At 41.4% G+C, this 27,146-nt stretch overlaps 2 protein-coding genes across 5 annotated transcripts in view; one reads left to right on the top strand and one right to left on the bottom strand.

Moving 5' to 3' along the window:
- Positions 1–9,272, top strand: part of Osmr (oncostatin M receptor) — a 54,231-nt gene extending 44,959 nt beyond the window's left edge. Inside the window, exons 13-18 of the mRNA XM_034523559.2 lie at positions 506–610; positions 2,623–2,793; positions 3,715–3,882; positions 6,535–6,616; positions 6,870–6,942; positions 7,597–9,272. Coding sequence (XP_034379450.1) covers positions 506–610; positions 2,623–2,793; positions 3,715–3,882; positions 6,535–6,616; positions 6,870–6,942; positions 7,597–8,112 — 1,115 coding nt within the window. The 3' untranslated portion in view covers positions 8,113–9,272. The remainder of the gene's footprint in view (positions 1–505; positions 611–2,622; positions 2,794–3,714; positions 3,883–6,534; positions 6,617–6,869; positions 6,943–7,596) is intronic.
- A 4,760-nt stretch (positions 9,273–14,032) lies between these two features.
- Rictor (RPTOR independent companion of MTOR complex 2) overlaps positions 14,033–27,146 on the bottom strand; it is an 89,759-nt gene continuing 76,645 nt past the window's right edge. For 3 of the 4 annotated variants that reach the window (XM_076916146.1, XM_034523404.2, XM_076916149.1), the window contains 7 exons: positions 26,410–26,587; positions 25,354–25,438; positions 23,940–24,173; positions 20,271–20,429; positions 19,815–19,938; positions 18,458–18,596; positions 18,103–18,324 (listed from right to left, as the gene is read on the bottom strand). In XM_076916146.1, the coding sequence (XP_076772261.1) occupies positions 18,250–18,324; positions 18,458–18,596; positions 19,815–19,938; positions 20,271–20,429; positions 23,940–24,173; positions 25,354–25,438; positions 26,410–26,587 (994 nt within the window). In that variant the 3' untranslated portion in view covers positions 18,103–18,249. Of the gene's footprint in view, positions 18,325–18,457; positions 18,597–19,814; positions 19,939–20,270; positions 20,430–23,939; positions 24,174–25,353; positions 25,439–26,409; positions 26,588–27,146 lie in introns of all 4 variants that reach the window. The other variant, XM_076916147.1, reaches the window with a different exon arrangement.

The following is a 27,146-nucleotide window of genomic DNA, read 5'->3' on the forward strand; positions in this document are numbered from 1 at the left end:
AGAAACAGAATCAGCTTTCAGTTTCAAGGAAGTTTTAGGCATGAATTCTCCCCTCCTGCAATGAATCTACAACTTAACAATTCCTGCTGTTATAGGGAGGTCAAAGGAGCTCAAGTGAGTGGCCTAAGAAGGAAGCAGAGGCTGAAGGACTGGTGTGGGAATTATGTAGATCCAGAAAGTGATGGAGACCCCTGCAAGATTCAGGGGCCCGAGAGCACAGATGAGGGAGCCTGGGAGCACAGGTGAGGCAGGCTGAGGATCCTGGCTCCAGAGCACATGGCAGTCTTGATAGACTGGAGACAGCACTATGTTCGCAACACAAAAAGTTTAAGACCTAGCGGAAGCAGGGAAATGCCACAGGAAAAAAATGGAAAGATCTTGAGAGAGAAACTACTAGGGGATGCTTGCTCATCATCCACCCTTTCCTGCTCAGCTCAAATGATGTCACTGTGTCAAATGATGTCACTGTGTCTTGTTAAAAAAAACTTTGACTTCTCTTCTCTAGATGCTTTTAAACCAGGGGTGCGCTACAACTTCAGAATTTTTGAAAGATCTGTGGAACAGAGTGCTCGGTTAGTAGAGAAACAAAGAGGATACACCCAGGAACTGGGTAAGTAGAAGGCATTTGGCATGACTCAGGAAGACTTGTGCTGGACCATAGTTTTGTGTTTAGAAAGATTTCGTTCCCATATTTAATTTTATGGTTCCATTTATTTTTAAAAAAATGGTACTAAGTTTTAAAAATCATATAAATGAAACATCTTCATTAAAGGAGATGTATAAAACATTATTACATAAAAGAGGATGAAACCATTGCTAATTTTACCACCCAAAAGGCAATATCCAGTTAGTCTATTGGACACTGATACCCATCTCTCTACAGCGATAGACTCTTTTAAATAAAAATGGGATGCTCAACAAAGTTCTAACTTCTTTCTTGATTAATGTCATAAAATATTACTTAACCACTGTGCTACTTTCGTGATGGGAAGGAACCGTTCTGCATAAGCCAAGCCACTTATTGTTGGACAATTTAGAATGATTGCAATGATTTTCACTTAGAAGCTGTAAAATATATCTTCAAGTAGCTTGTAGCTCCAAATTGCAAACCTCTCTTTTGCTGTCCAGTCTCTTGTTCTTGTGCTCGATCCGAATTACTTTCATTTTAGCTAAATCTTTGTCTCTATCCATAATCTCTCTCTCTCTCTCTCTCTCTCTCTCTCTCTCTCTCTCTCTCTCTCTCTCTACCTCCCTCCCTCTCTCTCTCTCTCTCTCTCTCTCTCTCTCTCTCTCTCTCTCTCTCTCTCTCTCTCTGTGTGTGTGTGTGTGTGTGTGTGTGTGTGTGTGTGTGTGTGTGCACGTGCAGGTGCAGGTGCATGTGGAGACCAGAGAAAGCCACTATCATTCATCAGGTACTATATACCATGCTTTTTGAGCCTGTCTCTCATTGGCCTGGAGCTCACCAAGTAGGCAATTCTGACTGGCCAGTGAGCCCCAGAAATCTGTCTCCCCCTCCCACACACACCCGGCTTCTCAAGCAAACACCACCACTCTCAGCTGTTTGCATGTGTTCTGAAGAACAAACTCAGGCTCTCATGCTTAAAAGGCAAGCACTTTACCAAGTGAGCTATCATCTATGCCTATGATGTTGTTGGTGTTTGATTGAATTCTAGACATAGAATCCATGGGTCAAAGTGTTTTAGAAAAAAAAAAAAAAAAAACCACCCTTCTCATTTCTTTTAGAACTGTCATGAAATTGCCTGCTGTAAACATTTACCCTTTCTCAGCACCAGAATGGGATGTTAGCTCTTCCCAATTAAATGCTTGGCTTTAGGGTCTCTGGACTCTGAAAGTGGGCTCCTAGTTGTCTTACCAATCAGTCAGACTCTAAAATTCTTCCTTTGGGGGAACTGATCCATTACTCATGGTGGGCAAAGAGGAAAGGAAGGGGTGGGTCAATTGAACATGTCTCTGTGTGCCAACACTGTGCCCAAATGTGTGTGTGTGTGTGTGTGTGTGTGTGTGTGTGTGTGTGTGTGTATGAGAGAGAGAGAGAGAGAGAGAGAGACAGAGACAGAGACAGAGACAGAGACAGACAGAGACAGAGACAGAGACAGAGACAGAGACAGAGACAGAGGTGCAGAAGAGGATTTCCTGGGTACATTTCTAGAGTGTCTGATAACATACATTGCCTTGTTCCTGGAACTGAATTCTCCAAATCCCCTCTCATATCTTTAAACTTACTTTGCCTTTTCTGTCTTTTCCTCTTCATGTCTGTAGATCCTCCGGTTCAGAAAATGTTGTTGAGACTTCAAGGCCAGGACCAAGCCTAAGATAGACCTTTTATTTTTCACATTTCCCCCTCTGACTTTCCCACAAATTACTTAATCTGTGTGTTTATGTCTTCATTGTGAAAGGTTTAAATGAGATGGTTGCTCAGCTCCTTCCCAGCACTCAGAACCGTGTGTGTCTTGGCACACAATATCCAGGGAAAGAGATAAAACCCCTTAACTTGACAGGAGCTCACATCCAGAGCTGCCTGTGGTCTGAGTTTAGTTTGCACAAATGTTCCGAGACCATTCCCACATCGTGACTTGTTCTTGCCCCATCTTCCTTTCCTAGCTCCTTTGGTGAATCCAGAAGTGAAGATTGATAACTTGACTCCTAACTCCTTCGTTCTAAATTGGTCAGATTACACCAGTGACTTCCAGTCTGGTTTTATAAAAGGGTACTACGTGTATTTGAAATCTAAGGAGCTGCAGTGCAACCAAAACTGGGAAAGGATTCCTCCAGGTGATGCTCACTCTCTTGGTTGTTTGCTTAGACTCAAAAGATCTCACAGTTGGGAGCCATGAAAGTGAGGCTGAGTCCATGGGCGGAGTTAGGAAAAAGCTCAGAAGGCCCCTTATGTAACAGGGCCAGGCTGGGGACCAGGCTGATGCTCTTCCCATGCCATTTTACAACCAATAGAGAAACAAAAGGGGCTGTGAGTGGAGGGAGGGGAACTTTAATTCAGTTTAAAAAAAATGATGTGGGCCTGACTGTCAGCCTCTAAAGAAATCCTTCCATTTAAAAAAGCTGCTTGCTTTCCCAGATTCTCCTAAAACAAACAAACAAACAAAAAATACATTGTCATAAGGTATTAGATTTATTTATGTGTTTGTGGTGCTGAGGACCAAATGCACGACCTCCCACCTACTGAGTAAGAAGTCGGTCTGTAAGTCACATCTCGGGCGCCATCTTATTTTCCCTGTGTATGCCTATTACATGTAGATAGAACTCTCTACCTGTATTATTGCCACTCCCTGCTTAGCAGATATTTTGTTTATTGTGGCATACCTTGAAAATTTTGAGATTATTATTTGATTTGAGGTTGGCTTAAGGATGCTGATGGCACCGAGAGAGCGGGTGTATCAATGCCTGGCTCCTTCACAAGGTCTCTGCCACACTCTTTTCTTTCCTTCTTTTTCTTAATAAGTCAGGGAGCCATGCATCCCAGGCTGGCTTGAACTCACTGTATAGCTGAAGATGAGCTCGAGCTCTGCTCTTCCTACTGGGATTATAGGCATGTGGCATCATGTCTGGCATCTGGCGTTTTGGGAATTAAGCCCATGGCCTGTGTCAGCTAGGCGAATACTCTACTAACTGGCCACAAGCAGGGCTCTGCCACACCCCGAGTATGATTTTCTTGCTAATGTTGATTTTCAATCACAGATAATCCAATGATCTGTAAATATGACATCAATGGCTCAGAGACAAAGATACTCACCGTGGAAAATCTTCGGCCAGAGTCCCTCTATGAGTTTTTCGTCACTCCATATACCAGCGCCGGCCAGGGACCCAATGAAACGTTCAGAAAGGTCACAACTCCAGATGCACGCTGTGAGTTTCTCCAAAGCAAATGTTTCCCTCAAGGTTGAGTTCGTATGCTTTCTCCAGATCAGGACGCTTCAATGATTTCTTCTCTCTTTCCCCAGCCCCCAGTTCTTTTTCACCCTTCCATACATAAATGTTATTCAGAATCCTATTTCAGACCCCAAATTAAATCAGCAGTCACATGACCCATTATGATCTAGAAACTTCTTGTCTCTGGGAGTCAGTCTTAGGGTGACTTGAAAGTCACAGCATGCCGTGTGGTGGTGGTGCACGCCTTTAATCCCAGCACTTGGGAGGCAGAGGCAGGCGGATTTCTGAGTTCGAGGCCAGCCTGGTCTACAGAGTGAGTTCCAGGACAGCCAGGGCTACACAGAGAAACCCTGTCTCGAAAAACCAAAAAAAAAAAAAAAGAAAGTCACAGCATATTTTAGAGTTGACATCAGAAGAGCTACTGGCTTCTCACTCCAACAGGCCCTTCCGCCTTAGCCTTCCTTCTGGCTGGGTTTTCTGGGCTAACCGGCAACTTTTGACTCTGCTAGGGCTTCTGGGGTTACTTAGAGGTTGGTAATGGGCCTAGATCAGGCCATGAATACTGGATCAGCTCTCTCAAAAGAAGAATTTTAGAATCAGTCTGATAGGTAAAACAACCAGGAGCCCACTTTCAGAGTCCAGAGACTCAAATGCCAAGCATCCTAAAGGGAAGGGCGGGCATCCTGTTCTAGTGCTGGGACAGGATAAATGTTTACAGGAGACAATTTCATGACAATTCTAATAGAAATGAGGAGAATTTTTTGAAGCTGAAACCCTCTGATCCAAGAATCTTATGTCTAGGAGTCAATCGAACACCGTCATCATAGGCACGGGGTAGAGCTCACTTGGTAAAGTGCTTGCCTTTTAAGCATGAGAGCCTGAATTTGTTCTTCAGAACACATGCAAGCAGCTGAGAGTGGTGGTGTTTGCTTGAAAGCCCAGTGTGTGTACGAGAGAGAGACAGAGATTTCTGGGGCTCACTGGCCAGTCAGAATTGTCTACTTGGTGAGCTCCAGGCCAATGGGAGACAGACTCAAAAAGCATGGTATATGGTACCTGATGAATGATAGTGCCTTTCTCTGGTCTCCATATGCACCTGCACACACACACACACACACACACACACACACACACACATGCACACACACATGCACACACACACACACACACACACACACACACACACACACGCACGATTATGGATCACAGAAAGTAATTCAGACTAGGGACAAGAGAGTGGACAGCAAAAGATGGGTTTTGCATTTCCAACAGGAACTCTGCCAGCCACTGACAGAAAAATGGGGAGAGAATATAATTTAGATGAAGAACGAAGGGGAGAAAATCTTGGGTTGCTTCTCCTTAAAGAAGCATATATCAACCTTCTTGAGTGTCTTGCACTTCCTTTCTGAACACATTTTTTTTTAAAAAAAATAATCCTAATGCTTAAAATCTATAATAAGTTGAATAAACTTCAATTCTGCTTCAACTGGTTCATCCTGAATTTTTTTTCTGATCAGAGGTTCCATGTCAACATGGCTTGGCTGACTGGGCCACACTGACCTCCGGGCTTGAGTCTAGTGCAGGTATCTTCCATACAAAGTCACGTGTAAAAAGCAGCAGTACACTGGGCATATTCTTTTCACAGTGGAGAAGAGAATGGCTATGCAAGCATATTTGAAGCTCATCCTTAGACCAAAGCTATGATCCATTGATCATCTTAAGGCATGTGGATAAGCCCCACCCCCCACCCCCCGCTCCAGGCAAGAGGCAGAAAAATACTCCCACCTACCACAGAGCTAAGATAGTGTCTTAGTTTGCTGTGAAGAGACACCATGACCAAGGCAACTCTTATAAAGGCAAACATTTAGTTGGGGCTGACTTACAGTTTCTGAGGTTCAGTTCATTGTCATCATGGTGGGAAGCTTGACATCATACAGGCAGACCTGGTGCTGGAGGAGTCAAGAATCCAAAAGACCTGAAGGCAGCCAGAAGGAGGAGGGTCTCTTTTTCATTAGGTGGAGTTTGAGCACCAGGAGTCCTCAAAGCCTGCCTACACAGTGACACACTTTTTCTAACAAGGCCACACCTCCTAATAGTGCCACTTCCCATGGGCCAAGCATATTTCAACTACCTCTGGTAGGGAGTGAGAAACTGGACAGTCATGGTATCTTCTATCAGACTTAGTGAGTTTGAACTATGGAGTGTTTGTTGACGCACAGCAAAGGACTCCCTGTATTGGTTGGTGTCTCTTATGGCCCATGTCGGCCTTGAACTCCTGTCACTTCTGCTCTATCTCCTGCATGTTACGAGGGCTCCAGGTATGTACCACCATACCTAGCCTCATTGGTCTTCTCTCTTCCTAGTCAGGCAAGATTCAGATTGAATTTTCCCTATAAGTTCCACCCAGTTAGATTTCTCTAAATCCAATAAATAAGACCCATTCCCTTTGTGAGAAGTGATTTTGTTTTCAGAATTAAAACTCATTAAAAAAAATCATACCGAGTCTTGGATAATTACATATCGTTGAAGATCAGTAAACATGGAAAATTCTTCATCTCCATAACCTTTTGTTTCTTTAAGGAGGCCAATGCATATGTGAAAACGATTGCTTTCTCTTTTCTTCTTTAGCCCATATGCTGCTGCCGATCTTATTACCCATGACCCTCGGTGTCTTGCTCAGCATCGTTGTGTGTTACTGGAAAAGTCAGTGGTAAGTGGAGAGGAAGCCTTTAGTCAAGAGTTAGAAACAGACCATAAGACAGAAGTGATGTGGAACTATATGGGGAAAGAATGAGGGAAAGAACAAAGATAGGTAGGTGAGCATATGTAATCTAGTTGACAAGTTTGCCTTCTGGGACAGTAGACGGGGAAGAGAAGACCCATGTCTGAGGATGCTTGAAAGCGCTCATTCTTACTGGTCCCGCTGAATTGTTCATCAGTCTTGTTTTTCGCCCTTCTTCCAGGGTGAAGGAGACGTGCTATCCTGACATTCCCAATCCATACAAGAGCAGCATCCTGTCACTCATAAAATCCAAGGTAAGTGTGGAGATGTTGTATGTGTACAATACCAGTGAAGGACTAATCCAGCCAGGCTTGGTGGCTCATGCCTGCGGTCCCTACCTATGTGAGCCTGAGTCCAGTCTGGTCTATACAGTTTGTTCTAAGGCTATGTAGTGAGACTCTCTTTCAAAAACCTGAAAGTGTGTGTGTGTGTGTGTGTGTGTGTGTGTGTGTGTGTGTTTGTGTGTGACAGAAAAGAACTCATTGTTGTTTGAGGCTATATTGATCAAGCTTTCTTATACCTCTTCAGGAAAAGATGATAAATTAGAAGTGCAAACATAGTGACGAGGCAGGTTGGACTAGGGAACAGCTCAGTGGCAAAATGGAGTGAAGCCCTGGTTTTGATTCCAGCATAGATCAAACAAATGTGATTGCCTCTTAATCGTTGTGGGCTACCAGAAGAGTCAGTGGTGAGATAGGAAGGCGTCAGCCAACTGGGAGTCAGATACAGACTCGTAAGACAAAAATGAGTTGTTCCGTCCTGGTGAATCATCTGGCTTTTGTCACAAGCTTCAAGTTGTGACATACGGCCAGGAAGAAATGGGAAACTCTCAGTGCACACTGTACACACGACACACTTGGATACCTCTTCTTGTGCATTTAGCTTACCTATGCTTGATTCCTTTGCAGAAGAATCCTCACCTAATACTGAACATCAAAGACTGCATTCCAGATGTCCTTGAAGTTATAAACAAAGCAGAAGGCAGCAAGACACAGTGTGTGGGCTCTGGGAAACTTCACACTGAAGATGTACCCACTAAGCCTCCGTCTGTGCCAACAGAAAAGGATTCCTCTAGCCCCGTGCCCTTCGTCTTCTTTGAGAATTTTACTTATGATCAGTCAGCTTTTGATTCCGGTTCCCATGGCCTCATTCCAGGACCCCTGAAAGACACAGCACACCAACTCGGACTATTGGCTCCACCTAACAAGTTACAGAATGTATTAGAAAACGACTACATGAAGTCCCTGGTTGAAAGTCCTACTGAAGAAACTAGCTTGATTTATGTGTCCCAGCTGGCTTCACCCATGTGTGGAGACAAGGACAGGCTTGTCATGAATCCAACCATGCCAGTGCATGGTTCAGAGTATAAACGGCAAATGGCAGTTCAGAGGGAGCCTCCCATCACCTTCTCTGAAGGAGAATAACAGCTTGACCTCAATGATCCTCTTAGGCCAAGATGAACAGTAAACACCAAGCAGCACAAATGCGCACCATACACTACAGGCACTTTGGGGGATGTAGCTGGTACCATGCCAACACCACGTGCCCTGGCCTTTGGTTCCGGGGCACTCATTATCTGCAGTGCTGACTTATAAACGATCACTAGAGACTGACAGACTGAAGACCAGAACTATACAATATGTTATTAATTCCGAAGGTTTCCTTAGAAATTGCAGGATCCTGGAGCATGCTGACCTTGTTAATTTTTGTTCCAGGCTCACCCTTATTGTAGTACCCCTGAGCTTTACATAGAGTATACCAGAGTCATTTCACAGAGCCTACCTACTCAAAACTGCACAACTCAGCTATGGTCCTAGGATTTCGGTTTGCAGGTCATGTAAACTTAACCTCACACTTAATATTTTAAGGGTAAAACAACTGGACCAGATGTTTTGATTAATGCCCCAAGAGGTTACTTTTATTATGTAGATTCATCACTTTTAATAGAAAGGTTACAAACTAGATTTTGGTCATACCTTAAAGTGAGAACTTGTAGTCACTGATAAAGTAAAAAGAACTCTTTTCGTGTCTACACTGAAACTAACCAGTGAGATGTGCAAATGGACAGGAGATTCTTCACAGGTCTCCTGACTGTTTTACTGCAGTAAAACAGGATTGATTGCAAAAAGCTCCAGACTTGCTGTCCAGGTGACTGAAACCTGTTCAATGGACTCCAATCTTCCTCTTTCGTTTTTGACTACCTCAGAACAGTAAAAAAAAAAAAAAAAAAAAAAAAGAACATGTCATTGAGTGACGCCTTTTATATATACTATACCCCACACAAAGCTGTGTCTAGATGACCTATTTCGAGAGCTAATCTCTGCTCTTTGCACGATTGGTTGTCTGGTTCATGAGGATTCTGTCTCACATTCCTGTCATGCTAAAATACTAAAGCCCCAGTACTGGGTATAACTTAGCTAGAACTTTAAACTGTAGAAGTCAGTTGTGTTGGCCCCAAAGCATGTCTTTTGACAAAATACATGGAACTTGGAGGCACTAGGGACTAGGAACTAGGGACTAGGAACTCAAGACTTGGGACTTGGACTAGGAAGAGAGACTGAAGAATAAACAGGATTGAATCACACTCTGTCTGGTCTCCATTCTTCGCATCCGTCCTCACTCTCTCTCTCTTGCTGAACCCCAACCCATGAACCTGAGCAGCTTGGGGCAGTGCAGGCTCTAACAGTTTAGCCCCCAAGGCTTTTGGCAGTGCGGGTTCCAACATTGACAGAGCAGTCCGAGACAGTTTGGTCCCCAAACGTGGGGTAGCGTGGGCTGCAACAGCTGTAGCTGTCTACCACTGCAAAAGGTTCCTCTACCCCACATCCTCATCAATGTTTTCTTTCTCAATAGCAGAAATCTCCTGGCTTGATCTGGAATCCTAAAGCCCTTAATTTGCCTTGTACTAATGGCTATGGTTGTACATTTTTTTAGATTTTCCCCCTCCTTTAAAAATGTCTACTCAGCCCATTTATTGACAATTTCATTCTTTTAAAATTCCTTATATATTCTAGGTATCAATCCCTGAAGACTCCATGAGAAAATTATTAGATATGATAAACACATTTAGCAAGTTGCAGGACACAAAGTCAACATTTAAAAACCCAACAGCTTTTCAATATTTCAATAATGGACTTGCAGAAAAAGAAAATCAGACCCAACCAAGGAAATAAAAGATCTTTATTTTTAAAGTACTTTAGAAATTGAAGATAATAGTGTAGAGGAAATTTAAAACCAGCAACATGGCTGCTCTGGCAAGGGATCACATTCAAAGTCCTTTTAGGTTTTTATGATCTGACCAGAATACAGACGTGCCCTGGAGTACAGTATGATCTGGCTGGAATACAGATACACCCTTAGTACACACCTACGACCTCAATGTATGTAAAGTTAGTTTGTAGAAGGATGCAGCCATCTTTGAAAGTGGTGTCTAACTGAGGGGCAAAGTGATGAATTGGAGAAAGACTTGACAGAATGAGTCAGAGATAGAATATGCCCAACTCTTAGTAGGACAGGAAAGAGAGGTGGCGTCAGAGAGAAGAGGAGGAGAGAGGGATAAGGCAGGTTTTTAAAAAATTGGATATTTTATTTACATTTCAGATGTTATCCCCTTACCCTATCTCCCCCCTGCCCAGGAACCCCCTATCCTAACCCCCCTCCTCCTGCTTCTATGAGGATGTGCCCCCCCCCCACCTCCCCACCCTCGAATTCCCCCACACTGGGGCATCCAGCCTTCATGGGACCAAAGATCTCCTCTCCCACCTATGCACGACAAGGCCATCCTCCCCTACATATACAGCTGAAGCCATGGGTCCCTCCCTATATGCTCCCAGGCTGGTGGTTTAGACCCTGGGAGCTCTGGTTGGTTGGTATTGTTGCTCTCCTCATGAGGCTGCAAACCACTTCAGCTACTTCAGTCTTCTAACTCCTCCATTGGGAACCCCATGATCAGTTCAATGGTTAGCTGTGAGCATCTGCCTCTGAATATGTGAGACTCCGGCAGACCTCTAAGGAGACAGCTGTATCAGGCTCCTGCAGCATGCACACCCATATCCGTGTCTATCTTTGGTGACTGCACATGGGATGGATACCCAGGTGGAATGGTCTCCAGACGGCCCCTCCTTCAGTTTCTGTCCTACACTTTGTCTCCATATTTGCTCCCTTGAGTATTCTGTTACTCCTTCTAAGAAGGACTGAAGCACCCACACTTTGGTCTTCCTTCTTAAGCTTCATGTGGTCTGAGTTGCATCTTTGGGTATTGTGAGCTTCTGGGCTCATATCCAATTATCAGTGAGTGCATACCATGTGTGTTCCTTTGTGATTGGGTTACTTCACTCAGGATATTTTCTAGTTCCATCCATTTACCTAAGAATTTCTTAAATTCATTGTTTTTTAATAGCTGAGTAATACTCCACTGTATAAATGTAACACATTTTCTGTATCCATTTCTCTGTTGAAGGACATCTGGGTTCTTTCCAGCTTCTGGCTATTATAAATAAGGCTGCTATGAACATAGTGGAGCATACGTCCTTACTGTATGTTAGAGTATCTTCTGGGTATATGCCCAGGAGTGGTATAACTGGGTCCTCAGGTAAGTATCCTCCTTCAACTGGAGGACATGTAGAAGAATGCAAATTGATCCATTCTTATTTCCTTGTACAAAGCTCAAGTCCAAGTGGACAAAGGACCTTCACATAAAACCAGATACACTGAAACTAATAGAAGACAAGGTGAGGAAGAACCTTGAATACTTGGGCACAGGGGGAAAGTTCCTGAACAGAACACCAATGGCTTTGGCTTATGCTCTAAGATCAAGAATTGACCTTATGGGACCTCATAAAATTGCAAAGTTTCTATAAGGCAAAGGACACTGTCAAATAGGAAAAAACAAACAAACAAACAAACAACAAAAAACCAAAAAAACCCGGCAACCAACAGTTTGGGAAAAGATCTTTACCAACTCCACATCCGATAGAGGGCTACTATCCAATATATACAAAGAACCCAAATAACCCTATTAAAAAAAATGGGGTACAGAGCTAAACAATTCTCAACTGAGGAAACTCAAATGGCCGAGAAGCACCTAAAGAAATGTTCAACATCCTTAGTCATCAGGGAAATGCAAATCAAAACAACCCTGAGATACCACCTCACACCAGTCAGAATGGCTTAGATCAAAAATCAGGTGATATGCTGGCGAGGATGTGAAGAAAGAGGAACACTCCCCCATTACAAGCTGTACAACCACTCTGGAAATCAGTCTGGCAGTTCCTCAGAAAATTGGGCATAGCATTACCTGAGAAGGCAGTTTTACAGGAACAGTGTTACAGAGGCAGGTTGCAGAAGACAGAAGGAGCCAGAAGATTAGAAAATACTGCTAGAGTTAGTTTGAGGCACAGCAGAACAATTCAGTCAGAAGCCAAGAGAATCCAGTTTGAATTAGTCAGCTTGGAGAGTTTGAGCAAAAAAAGCTGACTTGAGCCAGCCAGCCAGAGATCAGAAAGAACTAGAAAAGGTGAGCTTATTTTAGCAGGAAGCCTCTGAGACAATTATATTTGGCAAATAAGTTACATTTACACATTAGAAAATGGAAATACTGCCATGGGTGGGTCTGGATTAGTAGAATGCTGTAAAAATGACCGTTAGTAAATATATCCAATGGAATTTCTATAAAAATTCAAATTGAATTCTTCATAGAACCAGATAAAATAATCCTCAAATTTACATGGAAGTAAAAAGACCCTGAATATCCAAAGCAATTCTTAGCACAAGGAGCAAATGCTGGAGATACCATAATACCTGACCATAAATCATTATAACCTTCAGGCCGTAAAAACAAAACTATATTAAATGGGCACAAAAAGAGACACACAGATGAATGACATACACACAAGACTCAGAAAGAGACCCAGATACAACCACCTAATATTTGATAAAGGTACAAAAATATACATGAAAAGACAGACACCAGTAAATGTTGCTAAGAAAACTGAAATTTCCCATGAGTTAAATGCTCCTGCAAACAATCAGTAAAGTGAAGAGACAGCCTACAGAGTGTAAGGTGAGATCCCTGCAGTTCACAGGCCATAGCCTAGTCAAGATCCAAGTTCATTGAGAGGCAGTTTTAAAAAGATGGAAAGATGTACACATGTGATTTTGGCCTCTATATGTGCGCAGATATCCCTGTATGGTGAGTCGGCATGTGTCTACCGCATGGTGAATCTCATTTACAAAGTATGTCTTTATAAGAAAATGAAGTTGAACTAGACTAAAAGTCACATCAATGAACTCTGTTGACTAAGCTTGCTTTGTCTCAAATGGCTTAGGAAATACTGAAGTATTTCTAAAACCCCAAAGGGTAAAGTGGAGATGAAGTCTTCAGAATGGGCCATCAAACAAGATTATGAGTTCCCTCCAATTTCTAGCTCTGAATGTATGAAGTTGGCCTAATGCTCCAAATAAGCAGTAAGAAAACCACAAAGCTTTGAATATATTATTTTATGAAATATTCATTACAATTTTGGTACAGTGGTTTGAGTATTTTAATGTTTTGGGGTATGTTTGCCTCCATCTGTGCCTGTGTACCTGTGTATACGCCTGATACCTAGAGACCAGAAGAGGAAACTAGTATTACAGATGGCTATAAACCACCAGGTGGGTGCTGGGATTTGAACCCAGGTCCTCTGGAAGAAGACCCAGTGCTCTTAACCACTGAGCTATGTCTCCAGCTATTTGAATACTTTAATCTGGAGAAGTTTTAAAAAGAAAACCTAACATTTTCCTATTCAAGTATGGTAATACTAGGCATACTCTTCATCTGGGTGCTAACTACACTTCTGGTAAACACAGAATAGGATGAGAACAATAATACGAACACACAGGGGTCTGCAGTCCAAACACCTGCAACAAGTTTGCTTAAGGTGAGGAAACAGACTTTAGCAACTGTCAAGAGAGCCAGGCTTTCACGGCAAGTTTCTCGCTGGCTCTTTTCCTGTGGCAGGAGGCTGCCCTATCTGCTTAGGCACGTGTGTGGAGACGGATGAGCATTACACCACTTACATGGCACTGCCTTACGGCCTCAGCAAGTCCAGAGCTCTTCTAGTTAAAGACATTTTTATGTCTGAATCGTTCACAATAATGATTTGAAATTGAAGAGTAAGTATGTCACACTAAATTCAGAAGAATGCCAAGGAGGTACAGTTGGGGCCTCTTTTCATGGTACAAGACCATCCCCATTTATAGACTCAAAAAGTCACATTTACTAGAAATCACACCTGTCAACATCAGCATCATGTGATTCACATCAAGGCCCAGTGAATTTTCAAATAATGCCAATACCACAAGTTTAAGAATTTTAAGTACATTTTATTAACAATGAATCCCTTTGATAAGATTATGCTTCAGGAGGCTTTAATGCCCTTAACATAAACTGTACACATTATACAAAAACAATACAACCACAATAACAACAACAACAAAAAATCAAAGTGAGCAAAAACCATTTGGGGACAAATCTTATTTAAATTATACACAACTCAATGAAATATTCTTAAGGAAAATATATAAATACTTTTTCTTTCTATGTTACAGTTATACAATATAAATCAGATTTCAATGTCTGTTCAGTGACCTACAAACACCAGAACCTCCAAAAATGTAGCAGCGTATTACTAAATAAAAAAAGAGATCATGTGGTCAGAGAGCATTAAGTCTGAGAGTCTCCTTATGATCCCTTACCACTTTTCAAAGCTAATTTAATTTACATCATTTGTTTCACAATGCATCGTTAGGGTTTTTGATAGGCCAGTAATGGAACATTTTTCAACAATCATACATTAAAAATTTTTACCACTCCCGCTCTGCCCCAAGACTTTGCATTTTGTGCTAGATCAACCTAGTTAAGTGGGAAAATTGTAAGATATGTTTCCTTTTTGGCATAAATTAATTTTTCATACTAAGTATTATAGAGTCAAAATGTGCAATCCATGCATCTGTGGCAGAGTTATACACCTAACTATAAAAATACTCAAAGGGGAGGAATTCCACATTCTGTGAGTCATATAAATGTACTATAATGAACCCTCCTGGGGACCTGAAATGAAATCGGCTCTTGGAAAGACTTGCGCAGACTTCTGTCTTCCTAAGCACTGCCCTCAGGGTCACTGGCAGGCCTGGAAGTGAGACTCAGTGTAGTGACATTCTCCAAGTTAAGAGAAGTGAAGATGGGAACAACGGGGCTTTGTCAGTATGGAGAAAATGAAAACCTTTCCAGCCCACACTCAGGAAGATCTCAAGTGTTCATTGCAAGAGGCTCTTCTTAGAAGTCTCCCAATTACTTTTCTGTCATGAATTGTGGATTTGGGACAAAATGGAAGTAAAAAGAGGGGGGGAACTTTACTTCCAAAATACATTTCCAAAGTGGTCACACATTCTTCTCACACAAGATTAGCACCTAACTCTTACCACAGGAGAATAATCGCAATTATAATTTGAATGACAGACAATTTTGTTTCTTATTGCTTAATGATCTGTGCTTTGAATGGGGCATCAGTGGCATCTTCTGAAAGTGCATGGAAACAGCACTAGACAGTCTACACATAAACTGGCATCCCACTGTGCACACTTGGCCACGGGGATGCATTCAACTGTCTCAAGCACTGGGTAAGAGCAGAACACTACTGAGGACACAGCTCCTGGTGACTTGGATACATCACCACAGCAAGAACACATGCTCTTCTACCAGCCTTGCAATGCCACTGTCTTATGGGATGGCTCTGCTCTTACTCTATTAGAAATATAAGTTAGAGGGACACTTTCTTCCTCCAATATACTCTAAGCAGAAACAGAAAAGTATAAGAAATTTTAGAGCCTATTTTCTTATAAATACTAAATTTCTCATTTTCTATTTGTCAGTATTTAGTTAGTATGTGAAGCTGAAATCTGTTCTTGAAAAAAATTCAATTAGAAATGATAATTTACAATTAGAAATTCACAGTTTACAACCAGCTTAACTGTTCAAACTCCTCCAAATTATTAAATAATTATCAATAGTACAAATTTATATGACTAAGATTAATTCTAAACTCTTGAAAATCTACAGTATTGACATTTGGTAATATCTAATATTTATAGACAATTTTCTCAATGACTTCTATTACCATTGACATCATTCACAACCCTTTCTGCTATAATTTAATAGTCTTAAACGTCTATGCTAATCACTTGGCACTGCATGTAGTTTTGTCATCAAAGTCTACTTTTATACATGTACTTAAAGGAAATGTATTACACCTGTTGGTGAAACCATGGTTAAACCAAATAGCACTATAAATTCAAGCACAGACAATTTTCCCCAATATACTGATAATCACAAAGCTCTGATATCTTCCCAAAGTAAGTGCTATAGGCAGATATGATCTCTCTCTCTCTCTCTCTCTCTCTCTCTCTCTTTCACGCGCACACACACACACACATACACACACACACACACACACCTTTCAAAGTAACAGTCAAAAGTCAAAACACTTGCTTAGGACACTAGGGCACAGCCTCAGTTTCAGGATGGCTGACTCAGGAGCGCAAGGATGGGTATAGTTTTGTGTGAAAACAAACAAGAATAGTTATTGTTAACTTTCGAGGGACGAAACCACAGATTTTATACTCTGTTAACTGAGGTAGTGTTTAAATGAATGTCTAAAATGTTAATCCCATTGATGAGTAAGACTACATTACTTCCTTTGGAATTGTAACCACTATTTGGTCTAGTATCTCTGACATTTGGTTCTCTGGAAAGGCAGTTTTATTGTCCAAGACCAAAGACCAAGGTGACAGGCATGCTCTTAGAAGCACTGCTGACATTTAAATGAACACGGGTTCAGTGATGAAGTTGAAAAGAAAGTTTTACCCTCACTGAATTTTCTGAGAAAATGAGAACTGTGTCGTAAGGTGAGCAGCAGCTTAGAGCCCTTGTCTGCTTTGTTATCATGGAAGTTGCTACACAGTGCACATAAGAACAACTCGCTGAAGTGCAGTCAAAGAGGAGTCAAAGAGGAAGGGAGATGAAATGCTTCATCCCAGTGCGAACTTTCAGTGCTAGCAAATTAAAAGAAAAATTTCTGTGAGTTATGTTTTCTAGTTCACAGGGTACTTTACAGCGATCTTGCAAACAAGACCATTATGAGAAGGTGTACAACATGGGAAAATCTGGACCAATGTCTATGACATGTTAAAGCTGTGTGCAATTGTAAAATGAGCAACACAGAGGAATTACAAAGGGTCCTAGTCAGTCCAGCTGGATGGTTTGTTCTATATATGACTTCAAAAGATAACCCTTTCACGGATAAGCATTATAGTAATGATGTTCATGCTACTTTATGTACAAATTTGCATATATGTTTAATTCCTGTAAAGATTTCCAAGTATCTTTATACATAAACAAATTAGACAGACAGACAAAACCATGCCTTAATCAACTTCACAAATGTGAGAAAGGCAATGACTGTACTTTTAACTCACCTATAACTGCGATTTATGCAAAACAGGAACACTAACAAAAATTAAATTATCGCTGCTTTAAAACTTAGTAATCAAGGCTTTTCACCACAATTTTAATCTAAATAATGAGTCCAAATGACTTTTAATAGGACATATGGCTCTTCATTTTTCCATGGAATGTGTAAACTGCAGGCAAACTTGTCTTTTCCTTGAGAGATCTCAGCATCACTTAATGCTTTTCTTTGCTTTGGGTCCAGACTACTAATGCTTATTCAATCCTTTAAAGTGGTGAGAGGAGCTGAAGAGGTTGGAAGTCTACTGGGTATAATATGTCCTGGACATGAGAAGTTTTTCAAATTTACTATTTACTGATCGTAACTGTAGTGAAAAACCTTAATTAGTAAAACTAGCCTTGAACAGCATATTGCAGCAAACCTGAAGGAGAACAAATGAGCATCCTTATGCAGTCCAGCATCGTGTACCTCCGAAGTTCCCAGTGCTGAGGCTCTCCTTTTGCTTTGAAGTTATAAACCTCTGAAGTAGTGTTACAAACATTAAGGAAGTGTGGAAAGGTCAGCGTGTTCCTCCGATACCAGCAGTTACAGCCCACGGGGTAACAGGATGCAGCCTCAGAGTCAGTGACTCCTGGTTTCCACAAATTAGTTAACAAACAAGGCATCTTTTGTATTTACCCTTGATTAAAAAGCATTCAGAAACACTGTATGAAGGATGCTTCTTCATGTCCTGTTTTGTTCCACTGCCGTTATGCTTTTAAAATAAAAAAATAGAAAACCTATGCAGGTATTCAGTGCTTGGCTCTTGCATATGATGGTGACTGAATGAAAACCGTGGTAATGAATCATGGACCCGAGAAAGGCCCCACACGGGAGGGAAGTTGGTTTGGCTAGGACACCAGCAGCTCCAGCTCATCTGTACCAGGAACTGCTAGTCAGTGTCAGAAAACTCTCCGGCCTCACTGGCAGCCAGTCTGGATTTTGTGAGGATCTTAGGAAATTCCCAAGTGTGAATACTATATAGTATCTAGTATAAACATCCTAAGTATGAGGTCAGGACTCAGCAGATTCGTCAACTACAGGTTGACTTGGTGGAACTGCCAACACAGCCTCTGCTTCTTCATGCATCTAGGAAAAGGTAATAAATTGTTAATTTTTTAAAAAAGAGAAAAATGACATGTAATATAGATATAATCTTTCAACTTACTTCAAATACAGAATAATTCTGGGAGACAAATTTCAGAAATATAGTCTTACTTACTTGTAAAAACTGTACATCCTGAAATAACTCTTGTATGAACCTCCGGCATGGAAGTCTAAATGTGCAGTGTGACAACAGATGAGAAACTTCAGAATAAAGACATATGTCATCAAATGTTTGAGGATACTTTTCTTTAATGCTAAAATGAAAAGAGAGACTATGTCATGATAAAAACAAAACATCATTTATTCATTTTATCCCCCAAAATGACACTTTCTGCTAATTTTTTTCTCTCTCCAGATGGAATGTTAGGAATGGTGGCTTAACAGTATAAGATAGTCAGTCAGTCAGTAGTCAGTCAGTCAGTCTGTCTGTCTGTTTTTTCTTCCAGCCTTGACCAATGCCTCCATGCCTCATGCACTCCTGATCCTCCTGCCACTCTCTTCCAGTGCCAGGATTCCATGCAGATGCCACCATACCCGGCTAATTATGAAGCCTTTCGACTTCACACTTTAGACAGTTCCATTTTCTGTTTTTCAAAGATTATCAAAATCTGAATGCTTATTGTAAGGTTATTTTCCAGTAACACAGGGAAATAAATTATGGATTTTATTTATTAGACTAACATGATTACATAGCATGCTTACATTGGAAGGCATTTAAAGCTCATTTCAAGTTATTAGTTATCTCTGACTATCTTTCCATGAGGATAGCGCCTCAGAGCCAGCCCCCATGGGTGGGCGGCTGGGCTACAGGCCTCACTCTCGCAACCCTGAAGCACACAGCCAACATGCATGCATGGAAACCCACCTATGTAACCTTCTTTACACAACCACTGCTTTAAGCTGTGCAAATAAAGGTGATTGGCTCACAATGTTCATTTATCATTCCTAAGGTTCTGACTTAGGAACACAATTTAATCAGGAAATCCCACCAGTTTATTATCTAAGCTTGCTTCTCAAGCATTTGGTCTTTTGGTCTCCCTCAACTTTCTTGAAAAATGATTGAAAAATCCAAAAGCTTTTTTTTTGGGGGGGGGGGGTATGTGAGTTATAGGCATCAACAATTACAATTACTTCAGAAACTGGAATTTAGAAATTTTAAAAACATTTTATAGGTTAAATAGTAAGTTATTTAATTAAAACCCCAATTTTACCAAAACAAAAGGGGGGGGGGAGGGTACAGGAGCAGCCCTGCTTTTAGATATAGTTTCCAGTTTTGCAGATTTGTTTAAGTCTGGCTGGATCCCAACTCGCTTTTGCCTTCAATCTGCTCTACAGACTGAGGTACCAGAGCAAATCACCTGAAAGGCCCACCCATGGTGGAAAGGCAGCTATGACTGCAGCTATGGAGTACAAGTATCTTTTTTACAGCTTACAAAGTAGAACAAGCTGACATCCTTCATGCAGTTACTTACGTCAAAAGTCCAGTTTCATGACACTTGGTGGAAACGGAACTACTCAGATTGACGACTAATCTTAGCACTTCTTTACGCAGCAGGATACGGCACATTGGTGTATCATCTGGAATGGTTTTAACACCTGAAATGAAGATGGCAGCGTGAGGTCTCTTACTGCATTACAATGTAGAATGATTACAGCTCGTGGAATTTATTTTTACACTGTATAAGCAGCTAAAACTGGAATCAGCTGCACGTGATAGGCTAATGATCTCGGAGCAAAGCTCTACCAGAAGCAGATCACTGACAGGGAACCGGAGGATGGATGACACAGGTGACAAAGTCTGCTAAATGCTTTCACTAACGCTGACCTGCATAGCCTGAGACAACTCTAATTACAGTGCATATGCTACTAAGCAAAATCAACTGAAGACTGTTTTATTAAGGAGCAGGAAACTGAACCTCAAGACTCACCCAGTAACAGCTCAGTGCTTTTGGTGCTGCTAGCTGAGCCTTCTTCCTGAGACGCACCATCACTGCATCCAGAAATCCCCGAGAACTTAGAGGGAACCACTTCTAAGGGATTGTGGATTGGCTGCTCACACCAATCAGAATACGGAATATCTTGAAGGTCTGAAGACAAAAGCATTTGGATTAAAGCGCTACTCTTGCAATAGCACTATATACACTAAGATAACTCCTTCCCCATTCTCAGTGATTTCTCTTCAGGAAGACTGTCAAAGTAAACCTAGATTGCTCAGTGATGAGCATTCAAACAAGGGAACCTGCTTGTTCTAGAGTTGGTTTTCCTAATAACAAAACACTGTAGGAATACGTTCATGACTGAAACTCAAGCAGTTATGTATAATAAGGGAACAGGCATTACTGTTCTCTCTTGACCCATCCTTTCTATCTCTGCCTTGCCTGGCAGTAAATATTATTACAAGTAGAAGGTGACCTCAGATCTCTTCCTAGCGTTATTTTTCTTTTTTATCCTTCTCTCCAAGCACTGCTAAGGGCCCCACAGTGGCATTTTGAAGTCAACCAAACATGTAAGCTAAAATACTTTTTTGATTTAAAAATGTTGAGGGCATGGAGTGGCTGGATAGTTCAATGGGTAAAAAGGTGCCTGCTGCTTTGCCTTCTTACCCGAGTCCAACTCCAGGGCCCACAGAGTGAAAGGAGAGAACTGCCTCCCTCACTTGTCCTGATCTTCAAGTGAGCCCTGTGGCACTTGCACACTGGCACACACATGCAAATGTGGGACACAAACACTCAAGAACAAATAAAAAAAATGTATTAAATTAAAAAAAATTACTAGGAACTAAAATCAAGGAAAACAAACAAACAACCAATCCCTGCTGATCATCTCTTCACAGAAAGTAACATTAGTCATCCTACAGTCACACACGCAGTATTACACAACACAAGGAAAATAAGCTAAGCATTTCACTAGGGAATAAAATAGTGACCAGACAGGGACACTGAGCTAGAAAAGTAAGACCTCTGCACAGCTGGCCTGGTGTCCTTTCTTCATAATACCAATGGGAAAAAGGAGGTTCAACTTTATCCAAGTTCCTACAAGAAAAACACTGCACTATATTTTATTCCATCTCCAAGAACTTCTAACATTACTATTTCCATTTTATGTCAACTTCATAAAAGCTAAAGGTCATCTGAGAGAAGAGAATCTCAATTAAAAAAAAAAATTCTTCCATAAGACTGGGCTGTAGGCAATCCTGTGAAACTCAATTTAAAAAAATTCTTCCATAAGACTGGGCTGTAGGCAAGCCTGTGAAGCATTTTTTTTTTTTTAAATTAGTGATTGATGAAAGAAAGGCCAGTCCATTGTGGGTGGTCCGGGGCTCTGTAAGAAAGCAGGCTGAGCAAGCCACCAGGAGCAAGCCAGTAAGCAGCATCCCTCCATGTCGTCTGCATCAGCTTCTGCCTCCAGGTCCCTGCCATGCTTGAGTCCCTGACCTGACTTCCTTTGATGATGAACACTGATGTGGAGAGTCAACTGCACTCTGCCTCCCTAGTGCTGGGATTAAAGGTGTGTGCCATTATGCCAAACTTGTATATTAACTTCTTAGCAGACATGTAGTTTGCAAGTATTTGTTTGATTTCTAGAGGTCTTCATTCACTTATTTTACTCCATAAAAATACCGTATAGGTTTGGACACTCTTACTCTTGCTTCAGATAGGATGTTTGTAGCACACGCAGTGGGTGGAAGGTAGGATTCCTCACTCTTTGACCTCAGAAATCTACATGCTTCTGCCTCCTGAGTGCTGAGATCAAAGGCATGTGCCACCACCACCCAGCTGTATGGCCACTTCCCTATGGAGTGTAGTACATCTAACATTTTACAAATGCTCAAAAGATAATCATAAATATACACGTCTGTAAAAACAAGAACCCATCACAGTATAGAGGCCCGAGGGTCCAGAGTGTGAAAGCCTAGTTTAGGAACCTCTCCAGTTCAGGCTTGCACTGGGACCTGGAACCACTGAAGGGGTGGGTCAGTTTCTAAGCACACTCTCTAACTATCTGTGGCAAGTTACAGCAGGCACATTGCTGACTGTGTCTCCCTAGTACCATCAGCTGATATAGTCACAAGCTGGGAAGTAATGAAATCCTAGGGAGAACTTCAGCAGAGTTAACCAGGGAACCCTGACATCACTAGACTTCTGAGGGTACCTTAGTGATACTTACCAAGAAAATGGATCTGCGTGAACATTTTATATTTTTGGTTGTGAGCCTAGCCTTTAATGGCTGAGCCATGTCTCCAGTGCCTGCCTGAACATTTTAAACACTAACTGAAAGTGTGTGTGTGTGAGTGTTATGCAAAGTGGGTGGTTCATCTTCAGCAAACTCACTACTTGTATCCACCTTATTAATTCCTTCTCTAATAGACAAATATGGAAAACCTAGTACACAAAGCAGCTGCTTCTGTTAAAGACATGAAAATGAAGAGATGACAGCTCACACTCTGAGGAAAGTCAGCATGGGAAGCTTAGGCAGTATCTAGTGACAAGAATCATGGGTCTAAGGGATCGGTGCATGTCAGGGGCAGCCCTGCTTATACACTGAAGGCCTGGAATCAGTCATAGGCCTAAACAACAGCAATAGGCCTGACATATATGCCTTCTAACACAAAGTCTTGGGTCCCTGTGAAAAAACACTGAAACAGATGGCTAGAAGCTATTGTAAACAAGCAGCTTTAATGGAAAATTGCCAGGCTGAATAGTCATAGACCTTGTAGATAGGTAGCCTTGGTGGACAGTACCAACTTAGATAAGGACAAGTGAATCATAGGCGGTTATAGGCAGAGTCACGGTGATCTGTCCTCTGAACCTACACCCAGTTGACACTCTGTTCTGGAAGATATCTGTACTCCCCCTGAACACCTATGCTCCCCTTTCTTACATCCTGCCTTTTTGTGTATATAACCCCTGTGTGAAAAAGTAAAAATTACAATTTGATCAGACTATAGACAAACCGTGGTTCTTTGCGTCGATCTGTTTCCCCCACTTTCTTTTTCAGGTGATCTCCCCGGACCCCTTTTTAATGCCCTGCTGGATAGGACATGTGCACAAAGGGCAGAGGGAGTCAAGAGGAGCAGCTTCCACACATGGCTCAGGAATCCAGACTCTCAGACATGCAGACATGACACTAATAAGAAGGCAGGTTTTCCAGACAAACTACATGCGTTTATGTAAGAGCATTTGTGTGGGAGAGTGAGTGAGTGAGTGAGTGAGTGTGTGTGTGTGTGTGTGTGTGTGTGTGTGTGTGTACACGGGGAAAAGTAACTGGAAAAATAGCCTTCATTTACAGCAGCTGTTGAAAACTTAGGCATGGTCTACCAATGATAAGAAATGAGAATGATGAAACTCACAGAACACAGAATCTGATTATCTGTGAGGCTACAGACTCAGTAAAGAAATAAACAGAGTAATCTTAAACAATATATTAAAAGACAAAGTGGAGAGAACCAAAGTTAGAGGCTGAAATACTAATATACTAGGCAGCTGCTGAAGGGCCACCATGTCTGAGGTGGGAGATGGAGTAAGAAGCCATCACAGCAGTAGTAGGGCCGCTGGCAGGCTTGTGACTAGAGTGGGGTAAAATCAAAGGACACTCACCGGAGTGACTACAGATGGAACTTAGCTGGTTACTGGGCTGGAAGCCCAGGATTTCAATGCAGACACAGTAAAGGCAGTTGTCATCTGTGTGCTCCTGCAGTCCAGTGTCTTCTGTGCTCTCTAAGAACAGAGAAGCGTCCGAATGGACGGAGTTCATTATTTCTGTCAGACTCATCTGCTGCCGTAGCAAGTGAAACGAGTTCTTTACAAGACCGCCAGTTCCAGAGGAAAGACCTGCATGTTTGAGTAAGTAAGAACACGATAAAGACACTGTTGGTATCTTTCTCATGTCTTAAAATAGTATTGTTTATAAAGATAAATATTTAGAACTCTCTATGACCCAACATCTAATTTTGATTAGGAATAAAAAAGAATACTGTATTTTTAAATTATGAAAATTAAAACAGCACATATTCCTTTATTACCTCAATGTAAGGTTTTTAAAATACAACTGAAAAACAGATTATTATCGTAATATTTCAATTAACTCTCATAATTGCTTAAACACAATCAGTAATTCTAAGAAGTATAAACTAAACTGATTATAAAGCTACTGAGTCTATGCTTCATATGCACGTATTCACTAAAATTCACAGCACAGAATAAGACGTGTGACTAATAAGCAAATCCTCATCTTTCATTCTGAACAGCTATGTCTCTGACCTATAAAACTAGTTTTAGCCGGGCAGTGGTGGTGCCCGCCTTTAATCCCAGCACTTGGGAGGCAGAGGCAGGCGGATTTGTGAGTTCGAGGCCAGCCTGTTCTACAGAGTGAGTTCCAGGACAGCCAGGGCTACACAGAGAAACCCTGCCTCGAAAAACCAAAAAAAAAAAAAAAAAAAAAAAAAAGACTAAAATTAAAAGCCTTTGGTGGTGGTGGTGGTGGTGGTGGTGGGGTAACTAGTTTAACATTTCTCTTGCACTTTAAAAAAAAATGAAAGAACTATTCTGGATTTTATCAACTTAAGAGGGTGAGATCCTCACTGCAAAAATATTTTCTTAAAAACCCGTGCTTTTCTGTTGCCTGTACATAGGACATGCTCTTCTAGCTGGGCTGCCTTGTCTGGCCTCAGTGAGGGAAGAAATACCCAGCCTTACAGAAACTTGAAGTGCCAGGGCGGAGGTTGGGGAGAATACACTCAGGGAGGCCCCAGGTGCTCAAAGAAGAGGTTTGGGGGGAAGGGGGAATGGTTGTAGGAGGGGGTGACTGGGAGGGGAGCAGTGAACAGGATATAAAGTTAGTAAATAAAAAATACAATAACATTTTTAAAATGTGTTTTAATTTTAGTTCAGTGTGCTATTTTGGCTTAGTGGTTAAACCCTAGAGTTTAGTGCTCCTAATTTTTAGTGTTATCTCAGTAAAAATAGCATTTCATTTTTAAGGAGTCTCAAGAGAACAAGGGGTACACATTACCTCCTCCATCATGGGAAAACATTCTTGCACCTCGGTCATCTGGTGGAGGCACGTGCTTTGATTGAAAATAAGGAATATCCTTTATCTAAAATGTATACAAATCATGGTCAGTTTCATCATACAAAGAAATTCATCTTATGAATATTAAGAAAACTAAAGGAAATGCAACAGAAATAGAATTACTGTAGCATATAAATCTAGAAAGCAAAGTTTGCTAAAGATGATTAAAATTACCAAAATATAACTAAATACTGGTCTGTTAACCATGTTCCTGGTGAATTAAGTGGGTATTCAAATACTTTATTGTTTATCTAAAGTACCTAGAGGCAGGGAAGGTTCCAGTGGGTTAAGGGTGCTTGCTGTACAAGTATGAGAACCTGAGCTTCCATCTCCACCATGCACATAAATACTAGGTGTGTTCACATCTTGAGCTTGTCAAACATGGCTGTGAAGGATGAAGACAGAATGACTTCGAGGGCTGGCTGCCAGCCTAGCTCCAGATTCTAGGAGCACTCCCATGTCAAGGGAGTAGGGCAAAGTACTAAGCAGGAAGACTTACAAATTTCTCTGTCTACTGCAAGCATGTGGACCTACACACATATGTGCCCACAGCACACACACTTCTCTTATACAAGGAAAACAGACTGAAGAAATAATAAACAGTCATCTAAGAAAACATGTGTTTTCCAGCACTGTGACATGCGACCAGAAACTGCACTGTCTCACAGCAGCAGGGCTACTGTCCATGGGCACCACAAGTGTCTGCTGGAGGAAAGCATCTAAGCCCGAAGCACACGAGTCAGCACACAGAGGGGATGGTCTAGAGACTGCAGCCTCTAACCAGCACAGTAGAGCTGACTATGAATACAGAGCAGCTCAGAGTGCGCACTTCTCTCATCTTAACACAGTTTTAGATAAAAATCACCTTCAAAACCTATCATTCCCTTAGTGTATCCACTGTGAATTACAATTTCTAATAAGGAGCTACAGAACATTAAAAAACAAAACAAACCGAACAAGAAGCCAGCTCACAGAAAAGAGGAGCACTCTGGATACCTGGAATATGTCATTGATGTCGACTGGAAGAGCAAGTCCAATGTAGTCATCAGAACCTCCATAGGTAGCACTGGATACCATGGACCTAACTGAGGAGGATCGCTGAAGGGTATTTTGATTAATAGGACTTAATAAATCTTCTTTATCTAATGATGCATAACTTAAAGCTTTCATAAACCTGTAACATCACAAAAAAAAAAAAAAAAAAAAAAAAAAAACTTGCATTAGCTTCTTGATTTGCACTGGTAAGTACATTAAAAACAACAACAAACCCCCCCCCCCCCCCCCAATTTATACTACCATCAAAGTAGGTAGTAACCCAGCAAGCAGTACCACCTCCATCTACTGTGAGCACATAAGCACTTTAACATTAGCAGCTATATATATCAATGGCCAGGTCAGCAGTAATGCTCAAAGTTGCCAAAAGAACAATTGTTGTATCCCCAGGTAAAGATGGAAAGGTAGGCAAAGAGAATAATGTCAATATTCAGAAGAAAGGAAACTAACCTACAGACAAGTACAGCTCAAAGACTGCCTTTGCACGCAGCAGAGATGCTGGGCTTGCTATGTTGTATAGCAAGATGTGTCTACTAACACCAAGTAATTTATGTTTGAAAAGTAAGATTAGTTGCTTATCAAACTTGTGTGCTAATTAATGCTTTCATTATTACAAGATTTCTGTAACACAGAAGGTGCACATACCATAGTAAAATCCTATCATTTGTAAATATTAAAAC

The sequence above is a fragment of the Arvicanthis niloticus genome, chromosome 19 (genome assembly GCF_011762505.2).
Source record: "Arvicanthis niloticus isolate mArvNil1 chromosome 19, mArvNil1.pat.X, whole genome shotgun sequence".
In the NCBI taxonomy this organism is placed as follows: domain Eukaryota; kingdom Metazoa; phylum Chordata; class Mammalia; order Rodentia; family Muridae; genus Arvicanthis; species Arvicanthis niloticus.